Genomic DNA, 12437 nt, shown 5'->3' with positions numbered 1-12437 from the left:
CACCCAAAAATTAATAATGATAATTATAATAAAATAATTAGTTTTTCTTTTTAAATTTCCCTTTCAATACACATGAAGATTTTAAATAAAGTAAATATAAGTTTCTCTGCAAATATTTCTTGAATTTAAAAACTTTCTTTACTTTAAACATATTTTTGATGTTGAATTAGCCATAGTTCTTGTTGTAAAACCATATGAACATATGAACAAATATTGCAAAACGAAAAATAGAGTATGCGCAAAAAATTCTAGCGAATTTTTGTGCTGTTGGAGGAGATCTCGAAAGTGCAGCGGAGACTGGATCTACTCCGACTTTGACGCGCAACATTGTCCTCTTCACTTAGGATCGTGGCCGCATAACTGGGAAGGTTTACGCTCTTAATTTTCTCCACACTCCTTCTTCATAGTTTCGACGATTGCTCCGTTTCCGGCGATCAGTCAATGGAACGTGCCACAAATTCGGTTGTGAAAATGCAACAAATTTTTTATTCTTCTCCCTATATAAAGAGGGGTTCCGTTCTCAATTTCACTGACAACTTCACTGCCTCTTCAACTTTCTCATCTCACTCACGCTCCATCTTCCTCTCTTTCTGTCTTCCTCTCCACTTTATTCTTTTCTTTTAAATATAATATTTTTTGGTTTTATTGAGTTCTTACTCTTTCAAAAGTAGATTGCTAGTTCTGATCATTGAAAATTTCCAAAAATTTCTTGTTGTATCCTGGGAGACTTGCACAATACACGCAAAATCCTTACAAACCGTGATTACTTACATATCGAAAAATCAACTTTTTCCATATTTTAAACCCTCGTTTACTATAATTCTGACTTTGATATGGTTTAATTAATAAGTGTGTGCGACCAAGCTTTCAAAGTCCTAGTTTCAATTGGCCAAACACATCAAAATAATTAACATGTGTGAAGTGAGTTACAACAATCATAATCTATCCTTATATATATCAAATTAAGACACATATATGTAACGATTTCACTAAATGTCACTGCAGATTTCCCTGTCAAATCATTTATATCATGTAGAAATTCAAATCATTGAATTTCATCCATATATACCTTCGTCAACCTTCATTAAAAGTTCTAAAACCATTTTTCATATGAATGAGATGCACTAAAAGGTGCACATAACCTACTTTTTTTTTATTTTTCGACGATACCATTTTTTTTATCATTTGTTTTGTTAATTATGATTTGACAAAATAACTTATCTAGACAAAGATGTGTTTGACTCAACCAAATGTAACTGAAGTTAGGTTGAGATGTGCTTTATTTGCATTTGCAACTTGTAAAATTGGTCAAACAGATCCCAGCTTTTGGTTCTCCTAAAAAGGATACATACATGGTTATGATTAGAATCACTTTTATGGCTGGTGGGTGATTCAAGCTCTTTCTTTTTTGCTACATCTTTGCGTTCAGTATATTATGAATTATAAATGGTACTGACGTGTAAAGTAACACCAATCATGCATCTCCTTTCACTAAGGCAAATAATAAATAAATTAAATCAAGATAAAGTTATAAAACCAAAGAGGACCCATCACAGAAATTAAAATTTCTTTTTATCATAGTTTTCTTAATCAGCTGTTGGATTTTGTGTCTATTATAAACGTGTGTCTTTTATGTATATGGAGATTTTCTATCTTACTTTAATATCTAATTTTGGATAATATAGTGTAAAGTTTAGTGAATTTTTAGCTGGTTGGATGCAAAGAAACTTGTTTTGAATTTTTTTAATAAGAATTAAGATATTCCTCCTTAAATACCTCATTTTATTTTATTTATTTATTGTTAATAAAAAATCTAACATCAAATTTTTTTTTTATACTCAAGATTTTCCCCGATGTAAGAAGGATGTATAAAAAATTTACAGCAACATTTTTTTATATAACTACAATAACATATAAATGATATAAACTTTGATTTAAAATTTAATTTTAAAAAATTGAGTTAAGTCTAAACTCATCTTAAAAATGAAAGACATAATATAAAAGATCTGGGACATATTTATTGATATGATTTTAAAAAATAATAATAATAAAGTAGTGAATTAAAAGATAAAATAAATAAAAAAATTCTTTCTAACACGTGTTTTTCTTATTTTGGAACGAATTAATTAAATTTTAGTATGGAAGATTTTTAATTTACTGAAAATATTAACAACACTTAATTATGTACGAATTAGTGATGACTATGGTATAGTCTCACACGCTTAATAGTTTTTGCAATTCTTTCTATCAAAATTATTTCAAATACGACATTATTAGTAGTGAAATTTATTGAATGTGAAGTAGAATGTTCACAACTTTTCATGATTGTAATAGAAAGGATGTGCTTGATGTATTACAGCCATCTAAGTTGTCTCAAAAAAAAATCCGAAACTGTGAAAAATAGTTTTGCACTTAAAATATGTTTCTACATTTGTTTGTGTTTATTTTTAAGGAATATTTTATTAAGAAATTAATTTTGAATTAAAAGTATGTAGAAATGAAAAAGTTTAACAACATACATAACATAAAATAAAAAATTTAAATACTTAATTTTAAAACTTTGAGTTAGAGGTAATTCATGATCTCTTATATAGTTCATTCATAAGTCATTATCTTTTTAATATCTCTAACTTATTTATCTTCCCAAATATATTATTGATCTCAACATAATAATTCAAGTGTAATCTTTTATCTCACAGGTTTCTTCCCAAGTATAGTTTCCAAAATAATTTTAAAAAGTAAGCATGTATGGAGCAGCCAAGTTTGAAATTTGGCAGATTTTTTTTTTTCCAAATTTGTTTGTGTCTGCATGCACCAACACTCTATATATTGCATACCCTCTTCCATGACCCTCTTCACAACACAACACTACACAATAATCACTTTGTGGCTTAAAGCTAGAAAGATGGCACCCTTCTTACGTACCCTCTTCTTTGTTGCACTCTTCATTCTTTCTCTCCTTTCTTCTTCAACCAATGCACAACTTTCTACCAACTTCTATGATAAAACTTGTCCTAATCTTCAAACCATTGTGAGAAATGTAATGGAGCAAGCCATCAATGGAGAAGCCCGGCTTGGAGCCTCTATACTTAGATTGTTCTTCCACGACTGTTTCGTGAATGTAAGAACACACTTTCTTGTTTCTTTAATCACTTCTATGTATATGCTCATATACATATGTAAGAACATGTAGCAGAACTAACTTAACCATTCAAATTTACATGAATAATTAATGTTAAATTTGAGTAAAAATAATGCTCACTATTCATGCATATTTTCTGTATACATGGTTTGCTTAAAACCAAAAATTACAAGTTTTAAGTTTTTAGGTTTAGAGTGATAATTAACACTTTTTACGTTCTTTCTCTCTTCCATTTTATTATATTATATGGTTTATTATCGTTGGAGATCGAATTAAGTTTAAAATTCAATTTTTATAATATTAAACTTATTAACGAGAATTTATTAGATAACCCATTGGATGAAGATACATAATTTCTTTTTAAAAGTGAATCTCATCTGAATTTCAGGGCTGTGATGCATCAATTTTATTGGATGACAGTGGCACCTTTGTCGGTGAGAAAAATGCAGTACCAAACCAAAATTCAGTTAGGGGTTATGAAGTGATAGATACCATTAAAACCAACGTTGAAGCTGCTTGCAATGGCATGGTCTCTTGTGCTGATATTCTGGCACTTGCAGCAAGAGATGGAGTAGTTCTGGTGACCCATCTTTTCTCCCCTTTCTTTCTGTGTATATATATAAACTTCATCACTTTCATTTCGCAACATATGCATCTAAGAATTGTTCCTTATTAAACTTTTTGAAATACACATAAAATCACCAACGTGATAGTTATATATATAATTGCATAAAACACAGATGAAAACTATAGTATCTTTTATTAGGTTTTTTCCTGCTCCCATTGAAAATGCATTGAAATGTTACAATGAGATTCCAACCTTCAGTCATTCTCACAAGCACATAGCTAAGCTAGCTTGATGTTTATATTTTTCCTAACATCTCAATTTGGCATGGGCTTGTTTTCAAACCTTGTTCCCCACTTTCGGTTTTTACTTTCCTCTCACACTTAATCGATCACCATGTCAACTCTCGTAATTTGGTGGGGTCCCCTTCCCCAAAAAAATGCATCACACAGAACAATAATTGATCAAGAGAAAAAAAAGAAGAAAGAAAGAAGGGATAATGGTTCATGCAATCAAAGTCTGGTGTCAGCCTTGTCTCATTCTCGAGAAGAACCACTCATTATCTTCCCTTTTAAAAACCTGAGAAACACAAGTACCAGCAAACCTTTGTCTTGTGCTGTGTCATCCATTTTTAGCTTTCATTCACCACTTTAACTCAAGAATTCAACATCATTTTCTCTCTGTTTGCTTTCATACATCTAATATCATATGATCACTTATATTAGGAAAAACTCATACAATATTTTATATATATAGCAACTCTGTTTTAAATTATTTTCCTTTATTACATGTAAGTAAATTGTATTTCTATTAAGATATCAGTTAAAATAGTCTTAACTAAATATTCATATATTTAGTAAGTATCTGGCTACATGGTTGGAATCCATTGTTATCACTTTATAAAATAAACAGTCACATAAAAAAAAGCAATTATATATTTAATGTTACAAGAAACCACAGCGTATGGAAATCATCGTGTCATTGAAATATCAGACTAGTTTGCTTAAGATTCAAAATAAAAGTCGTTCTGATATAAAATAATTTAGTGATTATTTTTAAATTTTTCTAAAAGTATTAAGAGTTTGTTATTGTGCATTTACAATAAAAGAAACTTTTTACAACGAGAAATAGTTTGTCATGAAAAACAGTTGCAAAAAAATAACTTCTAATTATAACCAGATTTCTGTTATTTTCATGTCTAATTATTTTTTTAAATTACACAATTATTCAGAAAAGCTTAAACAAACAGTCATTATTATAATAATTGTTTTAAATATCTTTTTAGCTTAAATAAAAAAAATATACTAAACTTGTTGCTAATTGAATTATAAAATACAATTATTCTCAACATCAAATTTCAGTAACCCTAAACCTAATATTCTGAAATGGCAGCTTGGAGGACCTTCATGGACAGTAGCTCTAGGTCGAAGAGACGCAACAACAGCAAGCCAAAGCGCAGCCAACGCCCAAATCCCTTCCCCATTCTCCGACCTCCCCACACTCACCACCTTCTTCGCAGCCAAAGGCTTGAACGCACGTGACCTCACCGTGCTCTCCGGCAGCCACACCATAGGCCAAGCGCAGTGCCAGTTTTTCAGAGGTCGCATCTTCAACGGAACCAACATTGACACCAACTTCGCGGAGTCGAGAAGGAGCATTTGCCCTTCCTCTGGTGGGGACACCAACCTGTCCCCTCTGGACTCCCTCACTCCCATTCGTTTCGACAACAACTACTTCTCCGAGCTCGTGGCTCGCCGTGGCCTTCTCATCTCAGACCAAGTGCTCTTCAATGGTGACTCTCAAGACCCTTTGGTCAGAACTTACAGTGACAATAATGCTGCGTTTTTTGGTGATTTTGCTGAAGCTATGATTAAGATGGCTAATATCACTCCTCTCACTGGAACTGCGGGTGAGATCAGAAGAAATTGCAGGCTTGTCAATTGAACATCCTCAGTTTCTCCTTTCGTTCAGTACGAGGAACGTATTATGGAAATTTTGTTTTGTTTTATTGCTCAAAAGTTATTAAAAATTATAAAATTAGACGAGTTTAGAGACTCTCTAATCTTTTAATTTATAATACTCAATGACAGAGTATTCAAAAGAATGTGATAAAAAAAAGAGTGTTTTTATACTTCACTCTCAAAATTAATAATTGAATAATAATGCAAATGCACTTTACTGTATAAATTATTTTATCTTTTTATTTGCTGCTGTACGGCATAGTACATATTTAAAACATTGATACGACAAAAGTTGAAACTTACGAGTACTTGTCATTTCGTGCTTTGTTGACTTCCTCGTATAGTTGCAGTTATATACTAATATGTAACACGATGGGGTTAGTCTTCCGACCTCAAGTGAGAAATATCATTGTTATGATGAATTATATTTAAAGTATTGATTGTTTTATAGGTTGGTATTCCGTCATAATTTTAATTTTATTAAAAGGTGTTTCGGTGAATTAGTGAATTAGAGAAAAAAAGAATTATATAAATTATATTTTTATTTTGAATAATGTGAAATTATATTGAGAAGGAATAATATCGGAATAAGCAGGGGAATACATAATTATGATAGTGATTTGAAAAAGTATAAAAATGTTATTCAAAATAAAATGAGAAAGTATTGGATTATTAGTACTCGATGCTATTTTTTCAGTATTTCAACATTTTATACGGAGTGAATCCTTAGTTTAGTTCACGAAATTGTTATAATAATAAAATTGGTCTTTAAAATTAATAAAGAAAAAATACATCTGACATCATAACTAAATTAATAATAAATTTGACACCAAATTAAAAGTGTAATGATTAATTAAAGGAATGCCTAGAACTAAACGTTTAAATATTTTAATTGTAAACCATCCTCGGTTACTCCTTTATTATTGGTTAATATAATCTATTTCTGGCTAAAAATGTTTAATGGACACATTATATACATTAAACATAATTAATGATACTTCTGAAAATTTTGAGAATAGTAATTGATTATATATATATATATAAAAATTATTAAACTAAAATTAATTTTAGATAAAAAATAATTAATTACTATAATTATAAAAAAAAATTAAAAAATATTTTTTATCAGAGATTATAATAACCTCTACTAACACACACATCTACTAAGTTCCGATGGTTTTTAGACAAACCCACCAAAATTTTAGATTTTTCACCTTATTTTTTCACTTTCTCCTGTTTTTTAGTTTTGGAGGCACAACACTTCTCAAGCTTTTTACACACTCTGATCTGTGCATGTTCTAGAAAATCAGTTTTGGAGGCACACACTTGTTCACATGGTCAATCTTCAACTTTTTTTGATCTTCATCTATAATTGAAGCTCCTCTTCACTTTGTTATTTCTTATTTGGTATTAATTTTCATTTTGCCTTATTAAGTTTTTAAATTGGCTTTCATTGTTAAAAATAATATGTCAATCCTCCCCTCCATTACAAGGTATTTTGCCCACTATTGACATTGACTTTTGTGAGTCACAGGGACCCGAAGGACCACTTTTTAAGCTTCCGGATGAGTGGGGTCACGAAAAGTGTGAATCAGGTTTGGGGGTGTGTGTGGATAGCTGTGGTAGGGGAACTGTGGAATCATAGGAATAGGAAGGTGTTTAGAAATGGCAGGGTAGATCATATTGAAATTTTTGCAATGTCGCAGGTAAAGGCGTGGTCATGGGTTGTGTGTAAAGCGCAATGTGTTTGTTTTTCTTTCTCTGATTGGTGTCTTGAGCCAATGGTATGTATGAGGTCTGTTATATTTCCTAGGAACTCCTCCTCTTGAGAGGAGCAGTTGGCTTGTGTGTGTTTGGCAGGTTTCTGTATACGGGTTGAGATATCCCTGAAATATCTCTTTTAATTCATTCTGTTTTTGTCGATAAAAAAAAAAACTATTGACATTGACTTACCCACTCCTGTCCAACATTCACTCGATCAACCTTCTTCTCATACTCATCACAATGCACCTGAACCTCCATCAAACCAACCATCTTCTCCTACTCGTCACAATGCACTTGAACCTCCACCAAACCAACCTTCTTCTCCTACTCGTCATAATACACCTGAACCTCCAGTAGACCAACCTTCTTCTCCCATGCCAAGAAGTCTAGCACCCATTACCAAACCTTCTCCAACCGACCTTCCTGTTCGACGATCCAGTCGCACATCAACCCCACCTTCCTGGCTTCAAGACTACGTAACGGGATCCCAAGCCAATCATTCGACCATTGCCCAAGACCGGCTGAATGGAACCAGGTATCCTATCCTGGGCAGAAACCCATCGAATGCAAATGGGTCTATAAAATAAAGTACAACTCAGATGGTAGCGTTGACAGATATAAAGCCGGGGTACACTCAGATTGAAGGTGTCAACTATTCTGAAAATTTTTCACCAACAGCAAAATTAACAACTTTGAGGTGTCTCCTCACCATTGTAGCAACCAGAAATTAGTTTACTCACCAGCTAGATGTGCAAAATGCCTTCTTACATGACACACTGCATGAAATTATTTACATGGACTTGCCACCTGGGTATCATCGACAGGGAAGAATATTGTATGTCGACTCAACAAATCCCTTTATGGTCTCAAACAAGCATCTCGGACATGGTTTTCAACATTGTCTCATGTGATTAAATTTGTAGGATTTCAATAGTCCAAGACAAATTACTCTCTATTCACAAGACAAAATAACTCATCATTTACTGCCCTTTTGATTTATGTGGATGATATTCTTTTGACAGGAAATGATTTGACAGAAATTCAGCGTGTTAAAGATTGTCTATTACTACAATTTCGCATTAAAGATCTTGGAAACCTAAAATATTTTCTAGGGATTGAATTTTCTCGTTCCAAAGCTGGTATTTACATGTCCCAAAAAAAATATGCGCTTGATATTTTGCAGGATACGAGACTCACAGGTGCTCGTCCAGACAAATTTCCAATGGAACAATACCTAAAACTCACACCAGACGATGAAGAGTTATTAAATGATCCAGTCAAATACAGGCGACTCGTGGGACGACTGATATACCTCATGGTTACTCGGCCTGACATAGCATTTTTGGTTCGGACCCTAAGTCAATATATACAGATCCACGGAAACCTCATTGGGATGCCGCAATTCGAGTCCTAAAGTACATCAAAGGATCACCAGTACAAGGATTGTTATTGCTATCTGAAAACAATCTGACATTGACAGCTTATTGCGACTCAGACTGGGGAGGTTGTCAGACATCAATATCTGGGTATTGCATTTTTCTTGGTTCTTCTATTATCTCATGGAAGTTAAAAAAACATACAAACGTATCAAGATCATCAGCGGAAGCAGAATACCGCGCGATGGCCAATACTTGTTTGGAGATAGTTTGGTTGCGATATCTGTTGCAGGATTTAAAGATGCCATGTAACTTGCCAGCTCAACTTTTATGTGACAATCAAGCGACATTACATATAGCAGGAAACCCAATATTTCATGAACGCACAAAACACATTGAGATAGACTGCCACATTGTGCGTGAAAAAATACAAGTTGGGATAATCAATCCTTCATATGTATCGACATAGTATCAACTCGCAAATATTTTTACGAAGGCACTAGGCAAGGAACAATTTTTGACGCTATGACACAAGTTAGGGTTCATGATCTTCACCTACCAACTTGAGGGGAGTATTAAGGAAATAATAATTATCAAATTATATGCAATTATTGTATGCAATATTGTAAGATATTGTACCTAATTATATGTAATTAATTTAATAATGATAGAATCTCATGATTAGTATCCCTACCTAATTAGATTGTAATTTGGAGAGAGAAACTCCCTATATATTTCCTATACATGAAGTGATGTAACCATACACATAAGAGAATAAGAAACATCTTTCTTCTTACAATTTTTTATCATTTTCTTATTGCATCGATCTTGGTGCCCTGACAGCCTCTCCAATTTTATCTCCTAAATAAAAGATCATGTCTGGCAAAGAAGGCATCAGTAACGAGTCCGATAGAAGCCTCGTACAAGGCTTTAGTGCTGAGCAAATTCAGCAATTGGCAAAGACTATTTACTCGCTCAACAATAACGGTAAAAGTGACACGTTTGTTAGCACTGCAGGTCTGCTTGCCCATAACTCCTCTCTAATTCTGCTTTTACGAAACCATGGATTTTGGATAGCGGAGCAACCGATCACATTGCATCTGATTCACAATTTTTCACACACACTTTCATCATCATTTATTCCAAATGTTAATCTACCCACAGACTCAACTACGCTCATCTCATCTACAGGCACAATTAAATTCAATGACAAAATCACTCTCAAAGATGTTCTTTGTGTTCCTTCTTTTAATTTAAATCTCATGTCCGTTAGTAAGATAACCAGTTCACTAAATTGTTGTGTCGTTTTTACTCCACATGATTGCGTTTTGCAGGACTTGGTTACGGGGAGGATGATTGGCTCGGGTAAACAACACTCAGACTTATACTACACGTCCCCTCTTCCAAACCAAGCCCACACATCTCAAATATCGATCGACCCTGATTTATGGCACAAACGCCTCAGACATCCTTCTCCTGCGTGTCTACAACTTGCATCTTTCTTACTACCTATCTCTATCAGTAAAAATCTCATTCCCATTCATAATAATTGTAGTATTTGTCCCAAAGCTAAACAGACACGACTACCCTTTCCTTTAAGCACAATAAAATCTCATTCTCCATTTAATATATTGCATTGTGACATTTGGGGTCCTCATAAAACCCCAACACATTTTTATCTCTTAGAATCATTCATTACTTTTACACAAAATCAATTTCAGGCATCTATTAAAACCATTCGCGTTGACAACAGATTGAAATTTATTTCTTTGCGTAATTTTTTTCTCAAAAAAGGTATTGAATGTCAATGCACTTGTGTGTACACTCCTCAACAAAATGGAGTAGTAGAACACAAACATAGACACATTTTAAACACAGCATGAGCCATCCTATTTCAGTCCCATTTACCATTAGAATTTTGGGGGAATGCGTTTTAACCGCCACATATATCATTAATCGCTTGCCAACACCTTTACTAAAAAATAAATCACATTTTGAGATGCTATATAATCGCCCACCTTCACTTTCTCACTTAAAAGCTTTTGGTTGCCTATGTTATGCAACTGTTGTTTCACCTAAGCAAAAGTTTGATCCGCGCGCTCAATAGTGCATCTTCATTGGTTATACTCTCAATAAAAAAACATACAAATTATTTGATATAGATGCAAACACTTTTTTTACAAGTCGGGATGTCGTCTTCCATGAAAGTGTTTTCCCATTCTGCCAACAGTCACAGACACAAAAATTCATTTTTCTCAATTCTCATTTCTAGAACTATTGTGCATTTTGGGGTTTCAGTTCAGGTCTCTGCTCAAGGATCAAATACCACCTCTTGAAACATTGTCTTTGGTTTGCTTTTCTTTCATCATAACAATCTTTAGTTTTTTTGGTTTGATAACAATGTGTTCTTCACTGTCTAGGTATATGACACAAAACAACATTAGCAGTGAGTTCTCTTCTATAATCGATCAGCTGAACTTCAAGAAATGGTTAGTCAGGTTTTGCATCATTGTTCTTGTTTTTTTTTTCTTCATTTATTATTATATTGTCAGCTTAGATGATGAAAATGAATTTATATGCATTGTAAAAAAAAATTGTCATTTATATAAAAGCTGACCTTAGTAAAAGTAAAATTTAATATACCGTTCTTTGTACTATGATGATGGTCATGATGAATGTAAAGAGCAATAATAGTTGAGTTGAGTCTTTAGTGTGATTGTTGGTTATACAATTGTTAAAGATGAATATGAATCTTTAGAATTCTTACTCGTTTATCACCAAAGGTTTAAGATGTTGGTTTATCACCAAAGGCTTAAGATGCCTCCAATTAGTCCAATTGATGTCCATTATAACTTGTAATCCCTTTTGTCATATATTACATATTGCTTTGTCGGTTTTTACAGAGTCTTTTGGTTTGAATAAAATGAAGTGTCTTCCTTCTTTTAGATGTGTTGCCTTCTTCACAGTGTAAGAAATAAATGAAGACACAAATATAATTATATAACTTTAATCTCATTTTTGAATATTTTTCTCCGATTTCTCATATTTGGATAAGATGGTTTATTTGCTTCATTTTGGGTTTATGTACCTGGTTTTTCTACAGTTAGGACATGGGGGGACTCCTGCTCTATAATTTCCTTTTTCTTTCCTTCTAAATTCATATATATTCTCAGTTTCATAGATGTTAGTTAAACTTTAAAAAGGTTTGACTCCATGCTTAATATTATCCCAAGTATTCTCATTGATGTAATGCCTTTTTCAAGTTTATTTTTTATTCTTGTCAACTAATTAAATTGTGGTTGGCTTCTCACTTAATTTCCATACTAGAATGTATTACTTGACATTGCTTTTTATGGTTTAGTAGAGTTGCTTAATGTTAATAAATAGGTGTTGCATGTCAGTACAAAAAAAATGTGACTCTTGCTAATGTTTTCTTCAGTTTTGGTAAGATATTAAAACTCTTGTCTCGTGGTGTGTTTAGGTGAAAGATGAGCAAGCTAGAACCAATGAAGATGGACATGAAGAAAACTCCATGTATTGATTTTTTGGCGTTTTCCTTATGTTGTCTTGTAAGACATCTCTTTGTTCTTCAGGATGTATTTAGTATACCTTATAATATTTTTCACCAA

The 12437-nt window shown here is 32.8% G+C and overlaps 1 protein-coding gene across 1 annotated transcript; it reads left to right on the top strand.

Annotated features, from left to right (window-relative positions):
• The first annotated feature begins 2862 nt into the window (after window positions 1-2862).
• Window positions 2863-5715, top strand: LOC137835385 (peroxidase P7-like). Its single transcript, XM_068643868.1, has 3 exons — window positions 2863-3121; window positions 3531-3722; window positions 5100-5715. Exons 1-3 carry the CDS (start codon window positions 2906-2908, stop codon window positions 5649-5651), a joined length of 960 nt encoding a protein of 319 aa, XP_068499969.1. The 5' UTR covers window positions 2863-2905; the 3' UTR covers window positions 5652-5715.
• Window positions 5716-12437: the final 6722 nt, after the last annotated feature.

Source organism: Phaseolus vulgaris, chromosome 5, assembly GCF_000499845.2.
Source record: "Phaseolus vulgaris cultivar G19833 chromosome 5, P. vulgaris v2.0, whole genome shotgun sequence".
In the NCBI taxonomy this organism is placed as follows: domain Eukaryota; kingdom Viridiplantae; phylum Streptophyta; class Magnoliopsida; order Fabales; family Fabaceae; genus Phaseolus; species Phaseolus vulgaris.
The sequence above is the reverse complement of the archived record's forward strand: the minus strand, read 5'-3'. Positions and strand labels throughout refer to the sequence as shown.